At 50.5% G+C, this 14,354-nt stretch overlaps 1 protein-coding gene across 2 annotated transcripts in view; it reads left to right on the forward strand.

The window, feature by feature from the left end:
• The window catches only part of abca1b (ATP-binding cassette, sub-family A (ABC1), member 1B), a 39,970-nt gene that overhangs the window by 24,176 nt on the left and 1,440 nt on the right, over positions 1 to 14,354 (forward strand). Inside the window, exons 9-47 of one of the 2 annotated variants that reach the window (XM_030738787.1) lie at positions 658 to 898; positions 1,459 to 1,598; positions 1,710 to 1,826; positions 2,224 to 2,418; positions 2,521 to 2,726; positions 3,196 to 3,372; positions 3,460 to 3,682; positions 3,857 to 4,078; positions 4,157 to 4,361; positions 4,558 to 4,671; positions 4,792 to 4,966; positions 5,049 to 5,180; positions 5,268 to 5,545; positions 5,632 to 5,852; positions 6,089 to 6,164; positions 6,246 to 6,496; positions 6,584 to 6,635; positions 6,715 to 6,837; positions 7,128 to 7,276; positions 7,358 to 7,482; positions 7,561 to 7,659; positions 7,767 to 7,956; positions 8,242 to 8,336; positions 8,424 to 8,456; positions 8,547 to 8,652; positions 8,894 to 8,968; positions 9,397 to 9,566; positions 9,652 to 9,829; positions 9,917 to 10,032; positions 10,146 to 10,290; positions 10,497 to 10,620; positions 10,739 to 10,868; positions 10,966 to 11,092; positions 11,606 to 11,668; positions 11,770 to 11,876; positions 12,363 to 12,504; positions 12,629 to 12,763; positions 13,289 to 13,392; positions 13,799 to 13,891. In XM_030738787.1, the coding sequence (XP_030594647.1) occupies positions 658 to 898; positions 1,459 to 1,598; positions 1,710 to 1,826; positions 2,224 to 2,418; positions 2,521 to 2,726; positions 3,196 to 3,372; positions 3,460 to 3,682; positions 3,857 to 4,078; positions 4,157 to 4,361; positions 4,558 to 4,671; positions 4,792 to 4,966; positions 5,049 to 5,180; positions 5,268 to 5,545; positions 5,632 to 5,852; positions 6,089 to 6,164; positions 6,246 to 6,496; positions 6,584 to 6,635; positions 6,715 to 6,837; positions 7,128 to 7,276; positions 7,358 to 7,482; positions 7,561 to 7,659; positions 7,767 to 7,956; positions 8,242 to 8,336; positions 8,424 to 8,456; positions 8,547 to 8,652; positions 8,894 to 8,968; positions 9,397 to 9,566; positions 9,652 to 9,829; positions 9,917 to 10,032; positions 10,146 to 10,290; positions 10,497 to 10,620; positions 10,739 to 10,868; positions 10,966 to 11,092; positions 11,606 to 11,668; positions 11,770 to 11,876; positions 12,363 to 12,504; positions 12,629 to 12,763; positions 13,289 to 13,392; positions 13,799 to 13,891 (5,654 nt within the window). Of the gene's footprint in view, positions 1 to 657; positions 899 to 1,458; positions 1,599 to 1,709; positions 1,827 to 2,223; positions 2,419 to 2,520; positions 2,727 to 3,195; positions 3,373 to 3,459; positions 3,683 to 3,856; positions 4,079 to 4,156; positions 4,362 to 4,557; positions 4,967 to 5,048; positions 5,181 to 5,267; positions 5,546 to 5,631; positions 5,853 to 6,088; positions 6,165 to 6,245; positions 6,497 to 6,583; positions 6,636 to 6,714; positions 6,838 to 7,127; positions 7,277 to 7,357; positions 7,483 to 7,560; positions 7,660 to 7,766; positions 7,957 to 8,241; positions 8,337 to 8,423; positions 8,457 to 8,546; positions 8,653 to 8,893; positions 8,969 to 9,396; positions 9,567 to 9,651; positions 9,830 to 9,916; positions 10,033 to 10,145; positions 10,291 to 10,496; positions 10,621 to 10,738; positions 10,869 to 10,965; positions 11,093 to 11,605; positions 11,669 to 11,769; positions 11,877 to 12,362; positions 12,505 to 12,628; positions 12,764 to 13,288; positions 13,393 to 13,798; positions 13,892 to 14,354 lie in introns of both variants that reach the window. The other variant, XM_030738786.1, reaches the window with a different exon arrangement.

Below are 14,354 nucleotides of genomic sequence, written 5' to 3' on the forward strand. Positions count from 1 at the left end.
ACTTAAGCTTTAATTTTGTTGTTTCGGTTATTTTAAACTGAGCACAAAAATGTGTGTTTGATTATTTCTTTGTTGTCACGATGCTTCGTAGCAGTAAACGTTGCACTGCCGGAAAGCCTGTTTATGTCCTCTTAAATGGAGCCACACTTGTGAGTAGAGCAGCAGAGTTGAGTATGTGTGTTGCTCCCAAACACACATCTTATTATTTTTTTAATTTAGTGCTACAACAGGCATCTCAAAGAACTCCCATTTGACAGGAAGAACCAGGATCAGGGATCTTTGACCTGAAAGCTGAAGGGACAAAAGAAAGGAGAGCAAACAAAACACAAACTACAGCCGAGAGTAGACAAAGGTTAATGATGTGCAGTAGCCCCTAACCCCTGCAGCATAACTAAGGGAGGGTTCAGGGTCACCTGATCCAGCCCTAACTATAAGCTTTATCATAAAGGACAGTTTTAATTCTAATCTTAAAAATAGAGAGGGTGTCTGTCTCCTGAATCCAAGCTGGGAGCTGGTTCCACAGAAGAGGGGCCTGAAAGCTGAAAAAAACGTTGTCGTTGTGCTGAACAAAAAGAACAAAAACAGTTTAACTGCATGAGTGTTGGTGGGAGTCTGCCTCTGACAGTCTGACCAGTGTCCTCTGTTTTGGGTCTACAGTTGGCGAGTATGAAGAGCTGGATCGATCTGAGGAACGAGATAGTCTTCCTGACGCAGAACGCCACGTCGTCGCCCAGCGCCATGTACCAGGCCATCTCCCGGATTGTGTGCGGTCACCCCGAAGGCGGCGGCCTGCAGATCAAATCCCTCAACTGGTACGAAGACAGCAACTACAAGGCTCTGTTCGGAAACTACAACAGCAGCGAGGACGAGCCGGTGTCGCTCTACGACAATTCCTCCAGTGAGTCCTCGGATCTTCTGAGTGCGGGGTTCTCAAAGCTCAGCACAAAGCGAGCCTTTCTTCAGTTTTCCTCTGTTCTGTCCATCAGCTGGTGTCGAGAAATAGCTCCTCACTGTCAGTCACAGAAACTATAAAACCTGGAACATAACCACCGCCCTTTGTACCACCGCCCTATGTACCACCGCCCTATGTACAGTTCCACCTCTTAGCATCTGTATGTTTTGGCCCACCAGCAGGCTTCCAGAAGTCAGGACGTTATCATAAAGAGAGAGCACCTAAAACAGCTAATTTCAGACAGCGGGAGGGGCTGCTTCAAGGCCCAGTAATAGATGAGGATTATTTTGAACTGTAAGTCATGCAGAGCGACTCTAGTAGAGTCCAAGAATAAAAATACTGAGGTGGAAATGAGCAGAATCGGTCCATTTCAAATCTTCCAGCCAGACTCGATATTTCTGCAACACGCCTGCAACATACATGTGGTAACCTCCATCCTGTGTGTGTGTGTGTGTGTGTGTGTGTGTGTGTGTGTGTGTGTGTGTGTGTGTGTGTGTGTGTTGCAGCTCCATACTGTAACAGCCTTGTGAAGAGCATGGACTCGAACCCCATGTCCAGGATGATCTGGCAGGCCCTGAAGCCCCTCCTGTTGGGGAAGATCCTGTACACCCCCCACACCCCAGCCACACAGAGGATCATCCATGAAGTATGATGTCACTTCCTGTCTTATAGCTCTAGACTGCTACTGATTGGTCACATTTAGCAAGTAACCCAGGGTAACAAGACTCACCTGTGCCTGTGTCTGTGATGCATTCAGGTGAACCGGACCTTCCAGGAGCTCGGTGTGTTCAGGGAGCTGGGCGGTATGTGGGAGGAGATGAGACCCAAAGTCTGGGACTTCATGGAGAACAGCGAGCAGATGGACCTGATTAGGGTAAATAGACTCCGCCCACCTCCTCGCCTGTTCTTCGTCATCTCGTACATCGTGCTCATTCTCACTCATCTGCTTTATTTCGGTGTTTAGTGTATTTAGTGTTGAACTGACTTTCCTTTCTTATCCCTGTTTCCTTCCTTCCTTTTTCTTTCCTCCTTCCTTTGGTCTTCTCCTTTCCATGCTTACGTCATTCCTAACTCCTCCCTTTATTCTTCAACACTGTCCCTCCTTCCTTTCTTCCTCCCTTCCTTTCTTTCTTCCTTCCTCCTTTCTTTCTTTCTTCCTTCCTTCCTTCTTATTTTTGCTTTTCCTTACTTTGTCTTCCTTCGTCTTTCCCCATTCCTTTCCTCTGGCCTTCCTTCTTTTGTACCCTCCCTCCTTCCTGTCTGTCACTCAGACTCTGCTGAAGAACAACGTCACCGCCAGATTATTCAGCGCTCAGCTGGAAAACACGGACTGGACCGTAGCCGACGTCTCCAGCTTCCTGTCCAAGCAGGCGGAGGACCAGCGGCCACCCGGCAGCGCCCTCACCTGGAGGGATGTGTTCAACGAGACCGATCAGGCCATCATGAGCATCTCCCGCTTCATGGAGGTCGGTATCCAAGCACCCCGTGTAATTTGCTGTGACTTGTAACTGGCTGTGGTTGGTTTGTGCAGGTCACATGACCTGATCTGTGACTGTGTGTATCCTAAGTGTGTGAATCTGGACAAACTGGAGCCAGTCTCCAACGAGGAAAGAATGGTGAACCTGTCCATGAAGCTACTGGAAGACAGGAAGTTCTGGGCAGGGATCGTGTTTCTGGATATCCCCTCCAACGCCACCGAGCTGCCTCCCAATCTCAACTACAAGATCCGCATGGACATCGACAACGTGGAGCGGACCAATAAGATCAAAGACGCGTAAGGACACACACACACACAAACAAAATTCCTGAATTAGCTCCAGTGATAAACAGCACAGATATTTTGGAGGTGTGTTAGTATACAGTCAGCGTGAGGACTCGCCTCTCTGTTAGCAACAGGCAGGACGTCCCCACAATGTTAAAGACTTAATTTCAGGGTGGGTGGGTTTTGTCAGGGCTCATGTCAGGTAGGCATGCCGGCCATTCGGCTGAATCAATGCTGCATTTCCAGGAACTGAACCCAAGTCCTCAATAAAAACAGGTTTTGTGTTCTTGTTTATGCTGCATTGTGAGGACCTTTACCTGAATGCTCACTGACGGTGTGGGGACCGAAGCCTAAAACCTCAGTTTTATCGGTTCATACAGGAGTTCTGACCTTTCAGAGGATTTCTTCCAGTCTAGCAGCGCTTCATCACGTCTGTGCTGCTCACCTAACAGCACTTCCTGTACTCTCTCCTTCTCTTCAGATACTGGGACCCGGGTCCTCGCGCTGACCCATTTGAGGACATGCGTTACATCTGGGGTGGGTTCTCGTACCTTCAGGACGTTATTGAGCAAGGCATCATCAGAGCGGTGACGGGCACCAAGGAGAAGATGGGTGTCTACATCCAGCAGATGCCGTACCCGTGTTACGTAGATGACATGTGAGATTATTCACACTGATTGCCAGGTTTGGTCCTCTTCCTGCCACACTTGGTCTCTAACGCTGTCCTTCCTGTCCTCTCTCTCAGCTTCCTGCGGGTGATGAGCCGCTCCATGCCTCTCTTCATGACCCTCGCCTGGATGTACTCAGTGGCCATCATCCTGAAGAGCGTGGTGTATGAGAAGGAGGCCCGGCTGAAGGAGACGATGAGGATCATGGGTCTGGATAACGGCATCCTGTGGTTCAGCTGGTTCATCAGCAGCTTGATTCCTCTGCTGATCAGCGCCGGGCTGCTGGTGCTTCTGCTCAAGGTGACCACGAGGAACCAAATGCATTAAGAACAGTGTCATTAGAAACATGGAACATCCACATGCATACATCTCCAAGAATACAGTAATAATAAACGAAACAATTACAATAGGGCCTTCGCACATTTCGTGCTCGGGTCCTAATAAAGTTTTTTTCCTCTCCTGCTTCCTGTGCAGATGGGCAACCTGCTGCCCTACAGTGACCCTGGTGTCATCTTCCTCTTCCTGGGATCCTTCGGCGTGGTGACCATCATGCAGTGTTTCCTGCTCAGCACGGCATTTGCCCGAGCTAACCTCGCCGCCGCCTGTGGAGGAATCATCTACTTCACCCTCTACCTGCCTTACGTGCTCTGCGTCGCCTGGGAGGACTACATCGGCTTCAGAACGAAAGTCTTCGCGGTAAGTCTGCTGAACTTTTGATGGTTCTGTTGTTGTGATGGGATCAGGTGACTCACACGTCCACCTCTCGCGCCGCAGAGCCTCCTGTCACCCGTGGCGTTCGGATTCGGCTGCGAGTACTTCGCCCTGTTCGAGGAGCAGGGTGTCGGTATTCAGTGGAAGAATCTGGTGTCGAGCCCGATGGAGGAAGATGACTTCAGCCTCCGCACCGCCATCATCATCATGTACTTTGACTCCTTCCTGTATGGAGTCCTGACCTGGTATCTTGAAGCCGTGTTTCCAGGTGAGCTGCAGTCAGTATTTTGCATGTGCTTGTTTCCATGCTGCAGAATGTAAATATTAGTTATACGTCTTTACACGATTTATGGCCAAAATCAACACATTAATGTCACAGATGCTTCTTCAGATGCAGATCAGTCCACAGGCTGTTAGTCCACCGAGAGTCGTAAGGTCTCATTTTAGCACATTTTTCTCCTTAGGTCAGTATGGGATCCCTCGGCCCTGGTACTTCCCCGTCACCAAGTCCTATTGGTTTGGAGAAAAGGATGGAAAGTCCAACAAAGTTCCTCTGAACCGGAAAGGAAACCCAGGAGGTGAGACTGCTGTGCTGTGGAGAACTTCCTCCAAAAATCTAACAAATGAGTTCTGTTTATTCAGTGTACTCTACAAAGCTTTTAATGTGAAAGCGACTTCCTGTGTCTGTATGTCTGTAGCGGTGTGCATGGAGGAGGAGCCAGCTCACCTGGAGCCCGGGGTCTACATCGAGAACCTGGTGAAGGTTTACCGTCACGGTAAGAAGCTGGCGGTGGACGGACTGACGCTCGGCTTCTACGAGGGACAAATCACATCCTTCCTGGGACACAACGGAGCGGGAAAAACCACCACCATGTGAGTCCAGGACACAAACCATGCTACTGATACAGATTCTGACACAGGTACAAGTAACGCCCTCTTGTCCCACCCCCTGCAGGTCCATCCTGACCGGCCTGTTCCCGCCCACGTCTGGCACTGCCTACATCCTGGGCAGGGACATCCGGACAGAGCTGAGCGCCATTAGACAGAGTCTGGGAGTCTGTCCACAGCACAACGTCCTGTTCAGCATGTGAGTCCTTTTCCGTGACACACTTGTTACTGCTGCCTACATCCTGTTTGTCATGTGACCTCGTTTGTGTTGTGGCACGCCCTTTAGGCTCACGGTGGAGGAGCACATCTGGTTCTACGCTCGGCTCAAAGGCCTGCCAGAGGAACGGGTGAAAGGTGAGATTGAGCAGATCCTGCAGGACACGGGACTGCCGCACAAACGCAACTGCAGGACCAGCACTCTGTCTGGGGGCATGCAGAGGAAGCTGTCCGTCGCCCTGGCCTTCGTCGGGGGGTCAAAGGTTGTGATCCTGGACGAGCCTACAGCCGGTGTTGACCCCTACGCCCGCAGAGGAATCTGGGACCTGCTGCTGAAGTACCGCCAAGGTGAGGTTCTCCCAGATTGGTCGGATTCTAGCTTCTCTTTGGTTGTGAGTTACCAGCTAGATTTTTAACGTCGTGCCTCAATCCAGGTCGGACCATCATCCTGTCCACCCACCACATGGACGAGGCGGACATCCTGGGCGACCGCATCGCCATCATCAGCCATGGGAAGCTGTGCTGCGTGGGCTCGTCTCTGTACCTGAAGAACCAGCTGGGGACGGGTTACTACCTGACGCTGGTGAAGAAGAACCCGGAGCCATCACTCAGCTCCTGCAGGAACTCCTCCAGCACCGTCTCCTTCACCAAGAAGGTCTCTGCAGGATTTTGCTCTCACAATGCAGTTTTCAGTAATATTGTTTAGTGTATTTCAGTAGTAATTTCTCACTTTGTTTGCAGGCATTTTGCAGTATTTTTGCTTTTCCTGTGCAGTTGTATCCATATAGTATTTTTCATCAGCATTAACTCTTTGCTTTGCAGTATTAATCTGTAATATTACCTCTTCCTGTGCAGTAGCAGTACCTTAAAGACGTACTGTTTGTGTTTCAGGAGGAGGAGTGCGGCTCGGTCAGCAGCAGCGATGCTGGACTCGGCAGTGAACATGAAAGTGAGGCTGCTACCATCGGTGAGCTCTCTGTTCCTGCAGAGCATTCGATTTGTTCACCTTCTGGTGGATCTGATCTGTGTTTCATGTCTCCGTCCTCAGAAAACGGCCCCGGCGCGTCCATCTGCAACATCCCCTTCATACCCCCGGACGTGTCGCTGGTGTCGGCCTTGATCCTGCGTCACGTCCCCGACGCCCGCCTGGTGGAGGACCTGGGACACGAGCTGACCTACATCCTGCCATACAGCGCCGCCAAAGACGGAGCCTTTGTGGAGCTCTTCAAAGACCTAGACGTGAAGCTGCCCGACCTCGGCATTTCCAGCTATGGAGTGTCTGACACCACGCTGGAGGAGGTGGGACAAACATGAGTCTGCTTCAGCTGCGATGATCTGAAAGGAAACAGTTTAAGCATCAGTTTTAATGTTCTGCATCTTTTTCAGATTTTCCTGAAAGTGGCTGAAGACAACGGGGTCGACACTGAAGTGCCCTCAGGTGAGGAAGGAGCGATGTCTGACTGAAGCCTTTCAAAATAAGAGTCAGAAATCTGATTTTCACTCTTGTTTATGTTCAGATGGGACGCTTCCTGTTCAGAGGCGGAGGAGGACTCACGCCTTCGGTGGAGGAGACCCTCAGAGCTGCTTGAGACCTTTGACCGAGGATGACAACGATGAATGCAATGATTCTGAAGACCAAGGTACAAAAAACATGCAGTAAAGCAAAATTTATTTAAATACCAGGGGCACAAAATTGAAAGGAAACAAAAACACCAGAATTCAAAGCAGTGAAAAATTCACAGAAAAAACCTAAAAACTAAATAAAGCACAAACTGTGCAAACATAAAGATGACTTCCTGAAGCTCCACCGTGGGTCTCCACCTGCGATCAGGACCCTGGAAAGATGTGAAGATGACGGGCACATCTCTTGTTTTGTTTGTATCCACTCTACAAATTTGCTCATTTGATCGCGTGACCTGTTTCCCGTCAGAGTGCAGGGACACCGACTGGCTGGACTGTGCTGATGGTAAAGGCTCGTATCAGGTGTCAGGCTGGAGCCTGAGGAGGCAGCAGTTTGTGGCTCTGATGTGGAAGCGGTTCCTGTATGCCCGGCGCTCCAGGAAGGGCTTCTTTGCCCAGGTATGCTGTCCGCAGCGACACAAACGTTTCTGATAAACCCGGCGTGCCGCCGCTCATCTGCAAACTGATTCTGCGTTTCAGATCGTCCTCCCCGCCGTGTTCGTCTGCATCGCTCTGGTCTTCAGTCTCATCGTGCCCCCGTTTGGAGTGTATCCCAGTTTGGAGCTGCAGCCGTGGATGTATGAAGAACAAGCGACCTTCATCAGGTACACACGTGACGAACTCTGAGCTATCCTGAAATATTTCCTGCGATCTGACTGTGGTTGTGCTGTTTTTCCTGCCAGTGATGATGCTCCTGGAGATGCCAACATGCAGAAGCTTTTAGACGCGCTGCTGAATGCTCCGGGATTCGGGACTCGCTGCATGGACGGTTACACAATCCCGTAAGAAACGGCGCCTCCTCTTCTCCCTCTGTGTGTGAGCGAATCAGCCTTTACTAAGATGAAGGTTTTCTCTCCTGTCTGTCTCTTCGTCTTTCTCACCCAATCAGAGAGGCTCCCTGCACGCTAGGCGATGAGGATTGGCACACTCCCGAAGTTCCTGAAAGCGTCCTGCAGCTCTTTACCTCCAGAAACTGGACCATGGACGACCCCTCTCCGGCCTGCATGTGCAGCTGCGATGGCAAGAAGAAGATGCTGCCGGACTGCCCGGCCGGAGCCGGAGGTCTGCCCCCACCTGAGGTCAGAGCACAGAGAGCGGTGGGAGGAGACGAAATGATGCAGACCCTCTGCGGGATGCTCGTTTTATCATCGTACTGATGAACCTCGTTAGCTGGTGGATGTTCCACCTGTTGTTGATTTTAGTGTTAAACAACTTTTCCAGTCTTTTGTTCTTTAAATTATTATTTACGACATTTTATCCATTTGGCCCGTCTTCGGTCTTAGCTCGGTTCGGTTATGAACCCGACCTACCTGTGCAGGTGTGTGTGAATGGTGTTAAATAACGAGGAACTCTCTGCTGTTCAGATGAAGGTGAGCGCCACCGACACCCTGCAGAACCTGACTGGGAGAAACATCTCTGACTACCTGGTGAAGACCTACGCTCAGATCATTGGCAAGAGGTAAGGCTCGCACAGAGGACTCACCTGCTCGCACACACCTGAACATGAGCGGGATTCTGAGCTAAACGTTTCCTTCTGTTCTCACAGCCTGAAGAACAAAGTCTGGGTGAATGAGTTCAGGTCAGTGGCCGGTTTTATTCTGAAACTATAAATGCTTTGTGAGTTGGTCATTTCCAGATGCTCAGGTGGTGTTTTTGGGTATCCGTGCAGGTACGGAGGTTTCTCATTGGGTGCCAGGAACACTCAGGTCCTCCCTCCAGCTCAAGAGATCGACGACGCCATCGAGAGAGTCCGAAAGATCTTTGAGTTACACCAGGTCAGTTTGACTCGTTGCAGCTTTGAAAGTTTGCCGGGTTCATCACGCAGAAAAACGTTTTACCAAAGACGCGTCTGCTTCAGGTTCGAGCACAGGCTGCAGGAAAACTCAAAAACCTCACGACGATTACACCATCAGAATTCAAGAGAAGAAATCTAAACTGAGTTAAAGGATAGATTTTATCTTTAGGCTGAAGTAAGTTCAGACTCTAATGTTGAAATGCGACCGCTGTTTCCTGCAGGGCGCCGCTGCAGACCGATTCCTGGACACGCTGTCTGGTTTCATCAACGGTCTCGACACGAAGAACAACGTCAAGGTGAGAGCAAGGTGGTGGTGCTGGCGCCCTCTGGAGTATGACTGCAGTATGATAAAACACTGTTTAATAAATCTCTTTGTACTAGAAATACTTGAATATGCTAAATGATTTTTCAGTATGTGCAGTAGAGGTGGCTGTTTGCCATCGTTTAGTAGAGGAGGTAATTACATAAATTACCATCACAAGTTTACAGATTTTCCCAAATAATCCAGTTTAACTTTATTTGTGAGCTAAACAGAGGTGATAATCATTAATTAATTATGAAGTATAATACTGTGGCACCTCTTCCTCTGCTGAGTACCCACCCAAACCAGCTGATTAAAAATGGTCCTTCACTTACAGATGTGTTGATGCAGCTGGGAGGCGGGGCCACTGAACACCTGGAGAGGTTTTTTTTACCTGTTTGTTCTTGAACCTTTGCTCCTCAGATCTGGTTCAACAACAAAGGCTGGCACAGCATCGGCGCCTTCATCAACGTGATGAACAACGGCATCCTCAGAGCGAACCTGCCTCCGGGGAAGGACGCCAGCAAGTACGGCATCAGCGCCTTCAACCACCCGCTGAACCTGACCAAGGAGCAGCTGTCCCAGGTCGCTCTGTGAGTACTCACCTGAGCACCGCTCCGGTATTTTCTCTGCTCTCTTTGCTTTTCCTCAACGCCTCCTTCTGCTCTTCATCTCCAGGGTGACGACCTCTGTGGACGTCCTGGTGTCCATCTGCGTCATTTTCGCCATGTCCTTCGTCCCTGCGAGCTTTGTGGTCTTCCTCATCCAGGAGAGAGTCAGTAAAGCCAAACACATGCATTTCATCAGCGGCGTCCATCCGCTGCTCTACTGGACAGCCAACTTCATATGGGACATGGTGAGACCTGAAACAAACGCTCCTGCGCCGTGCGTGTCTGTGTGTTTGTGCGTTTGGCGTCTCTCACACCTGTGTGTGTCTCCGCAGTGTAACTACATCGTCCCGGCAACGCTCGTCATCCTCATCTTCATCTGTTTCCAACAAAAAGCCTACGTGTCGTCCACCAACCTGCCGGCCCTCGCCCTGCTGCTGCTGCTCTACGGGTCAGATACTGTGCACATCCACAGAGTACTACTGTGTACTACATGATGCAGTACTGTCGTGTACTGCAGTACACTACAGAGAATGGAAACCTTTTGGTTCTCTTTTTTTCCAGCTGGTCGATCACGCCGCTCATGTACCCAGCTTCCTTCTTCTTCAAGATCCCCAGCACGGCGTACGTCGTCCTCACCAGCGTCAACATCCTCATCGGCATCAACGGCAGCATCTCCACCTTCGTCATGGAGCTGTTCGGAAACAACGTGAGTCCTCGCGGGAGCGGGCGATAGATTCAGCGACGCCACAGAAAATTCCAGATATAAACTGAACTCCGTCTTTAAAAAAAGAAAATCTAGAGTTGTACTAACCTGCAGTTTAGTCGGTTTAACCTAGAATTAAATAAACCCGCGACCTTCAAAAACCTCCAGTTAAACATGTGAGCAGCAGTTTAACCTGCAACTCTTTTCAGGAAATTGGAGGAATCAACGACATCCTGAAGAACGTCCTCCTCATCTTCCCTCACTTCTGTCTCGGTCGAGGCCTCATCGACATGGTGAAGAACCAGGCGATGGCCGACGCCCTCGAGAGATTCGGTAGCGTTCCAGCTTTTATGTATTTAGTTGAATCTCGAATTGATCCTCTGTGTTTGTGCTGCCGCAGCAGAGCAGGTGGTTGTTAAATGGTTGTGTGAGCGCTGCCGTTGTGTTGCAGGTGAGAACAGGTTCCGCTCTCCTCTGGAGTGGGACATGGTGGGAAAAAACCTGCTCGCCATGGCCGTGGAGGGCGTGGCCTTCTTTTTCATCACCGTCCTCATCCAGTACAGGTTCTGCATCAAACCCACGTGAGTCCAGCTTTGCTGCTCGTTTTGTCTCATTTTATTGCACTGTGGAGCAGAGGCGGTGTGAGCGCAGTGTTTGTGTGTCTGTGTGTGCGTGCAGGCCGGTCAGTAAGCTCACCAAACTGGGACCTCTGGGCGACGAGGACGAGGACGTGGCCAGAGAGAGACAGAGGATCGTCCACGGCCTGGGACAAGGAGACATCCTGGAGCTCCGGCAGCTGACCAAGGTTTTAACCGCCTGTGTCTGCAGTTCAGAGAGCAGAACCAAACGCACAGCCTCTTTCACCCCGTTAATAAATTAGACTAATGAAATGAGCTGCCCCGCCCCCTCTGACTTCATGAGGCTGCACAGCCAGTCATAGCTAGGAAGGACAGATTGACTGATGTAGCTGCTGGTTGGAGGAGGCCCGCTATGAGACCTCGAGCTACCGACTGAGCTCATGTGATCAGGAAAGTGGTCATAGAGGGAGCTGAGGGCCATGTTCACACAGACCCCAGTATGAGTCGCCCCCTTCTGGCCTTTCTAAAGAATGCAGGTTTAAGGGCCTTTCGGACCAGGAGGCTGAGCCCATCCTTTCTACTGTTTATGCCACTGAATCAGATTAATATCACATCGAACCCTCGTCACAGCAGATGTGATGAGTGAAAAGCTGCTGTGTGTGATGTTTTTGTGTAGTTTGCTCATCTGTATTGAAGAGTGGATGTAAATGAGCCCTGACTGTGTGAACTGCCTCCTGCAGGTGTTTAAGAGGAAGCAGAAGCCAGCGGTGGATCGACTTTGCGTCGGGATTCCTCCCGGAGAGGTGAGACTGAGCTGCATCTCATTTCTGTTCAGCCTCTGAAAACAAACCATCACCTTCATAAAAGTGAACCTCCGGCTGACGCTGAAAATGTGTCTCCTCAGTGTTTCGGCCTCCTCGGTGTGAACGGGGCCGGAAAGACGACCACCTTCAAGATGCTGACGGGAGACACGATGGTGACCAGTGGAGAGGCTTTCCTGGCTGGGAAGAGGTGAGGTCAAAGGTCTGAGCGGCTCAGGTTTGCTTGGAGCGTCTCCTGGTGAACTTTCTGGGTGGTTGTTGTTGTTGTGTGCTGGACTCGGGGATTGACCTGGTTCCTGCAGATTTAGTCTCAGGGTTTCGACACGCACACATTAAATAATTCAACCTCATTTGCACTATTTGAAGCCTGGATTTCAAAGTGTATTTTCTGACCGTGCAAACAGAGCCTGAGCTGAACCTGTGACGCTCGATAAGCTCATTACTGATCCTCGTTCAGCAGCTCGAGAAGAGCGAAAACAAAGTGATGGAAACCCTGCAGGACCCTGTCCCTGATACACATCAGACCAGGCAGAGATGCAGCTGTGGGGCAGAGTCTCCATCAGCCAGTGTTTGATTTCACCTCCATGCAGATTGACTTCCTGTGCCAGGAAAAAGATTTGAGTGCAAATTACAGCAGGTTTTTGCTCCCTGTGCTAATATCCACACGTGTCTGCAGCATCCTGCGGGAGATCGAGGAGGTGCATCGAAAAATGGGCTACTGTCCTCAGTTTGACGCCATCAACGAGCTGCTGACGGGAAGAGAACATCTGGAGCTGTACGCCATCCTCAGAGGGGTCCCTGAGAAGGAAGTGTGCGACGTGAGTGTGAACACGCACGCAAACACGCACTGTTGATAACACACGCTGCACTGCCATGCTGCTCCTGCAGAGGATGATGCTCATTATGATGTTCATGATGATGATGATGCTGTTTGATTGACAGGTGGCAGAGTGGGGGATCAGGAAGTTGAGTCTGCTGAAATACGCCGATAAAGCAGCTGGAAGCTACAGCGGCGGAAACATGAGGAAGCTGTCCACAGCCATGGCGCTGATCGGAGCGCCCCCTGTGGTGTTTCTGGTAAGATGCAACTTACTGCTTAAACTTGGGTTTCCTCTGACATTTTAAAGGGAAAACTAGCATAAAGTGTTTTAAGTAGGATCAGCAGAAGCAAAGTGCCCCTCAGAGCAAAGCAGACTTCAGGGTTTTCCATTAATTTGTCACTCATCTGCAGCTGAAGCTTCAGAAACACTAAGGTGAAAGTGCTGCGTTACACAACAGCAGCAGCAGACCGAGAGCCAATCAGAGTGCAGCTGAGCTGTTTAACAGTAGGATTTGTGTGTGGGGTGGGGTGGGGTGGGGGGGCTGCTGGGGGGGGGGTGGAGGTTGTATAACAGGAAGAGGATTTAAAGCAGCTGCTGCTGTTCACTGAGAGCGGGAGGAAGACGGGAGGTCTGAAGCACAGAAGGAGAGCAGCTTGTTTGTCAGGTGCAGGTGGAGGAGGTGTGGGTATGATGACGCTCCTCCCTCTCCTCCTCACCTTCACCTTCTGCTTCCTGCTCCACCTGTGGGCCAACCTCAACCTCGCTATCCTGCTCGTTACAGGACGAGCCCACCACCGGCATGGACCCCAAGGCCCGCCGAGCCCTCTGGAATTGCATCCTCAGCGTCATCAAGGAGGGACGCTCCGTGGTGCTCACCTCACACAGGTAAGACAGACGGCGAGGCAGAGTCAAACATGAGGACAGGTGGAGGGTTTTGTGCGCCCTCATGGTGGGTCTGTCAGTCGGGCTCAGGGAACAGGATTTATTTTTGAAAGGTTGAGACATTTTTAAGTGTAAAAACTCAGCAGTTGGTTTACAGATGCCTTAAATTTACAGCCATGTTGTAATAATATAAGAATAATTGTAGCTAGGATGAACACTTCCACTCATTCATATTAGTAATAACGGTTTATCTAGTGATAAACGCCGTTATAGGTATCCACAGCTGATGGTTAAGTGTTAGTCGTCATCGTGCTGCTGCAGGTCCTTCCTCCATGTTTTGTGCTGTCAGTGTGCGCTCTGTGTGTGTGTGTGTGTGTGTCCTTGTTAAAGCGCGCTGACTCTGTTTCAGCATGGAGGAGTGTGAGGCTCTCTGCACGAGGATGGCGATCATGGTGAACGGCAGGTTCAGGTGTCTCGGCAGCGTCCAGCACCTGAAGAACAGGTAACACCGACAGACACACGCTCCTCTTCTGCTGCTTCTGGCAACAAAAAAAAAAAATCCCAGCATCCTCCTCTACATCCATGAACCTCCTCTGAGGTCTTCCTCTTCTCCTGCCTGCAGCTCCATCTCCAACATCCTTTGTATAATATCTCCACCCTCCCTGCTCTGCACATGTCCAAACCATCTCAGCCTCTCTGACTCTCAGCTGTCCCTCTGAGGGACTCATCTCTAATCCATCCTGCTGGAGATCTGAGCATCTTCAGCTCCACCTCCTGTCTTTGTGTCACTGTCTCCAAACCATCATAGCAGGTCTCACTGCCATCCTGTAAACCTTCCCTTTCACTCTTGCTGCTCTCCTTCTGTCACAAAACACACCTGACCCTCAGCTCCACCCACTCCAACCTGCCTGCACGCTCTGCTTCACCTCTCTGTGGCTTTGGATGGTATTTAAACTCCTGCAACA

This window comes from Archocentrus centrarchus, chromosome 10, assembly GCF_007364275.1.
Source record: "Archocentrus centrarchus isolate MPI-CPG fArcCen1 chromosome 10, fArcCen1, whole genome shotgun sequence".
NCBI lineage: Eukaryota > Metazoa > Chordata > Actinopteri > Cichliformes > Cichlidae > Archocentrus > Archocentrus centrarchus.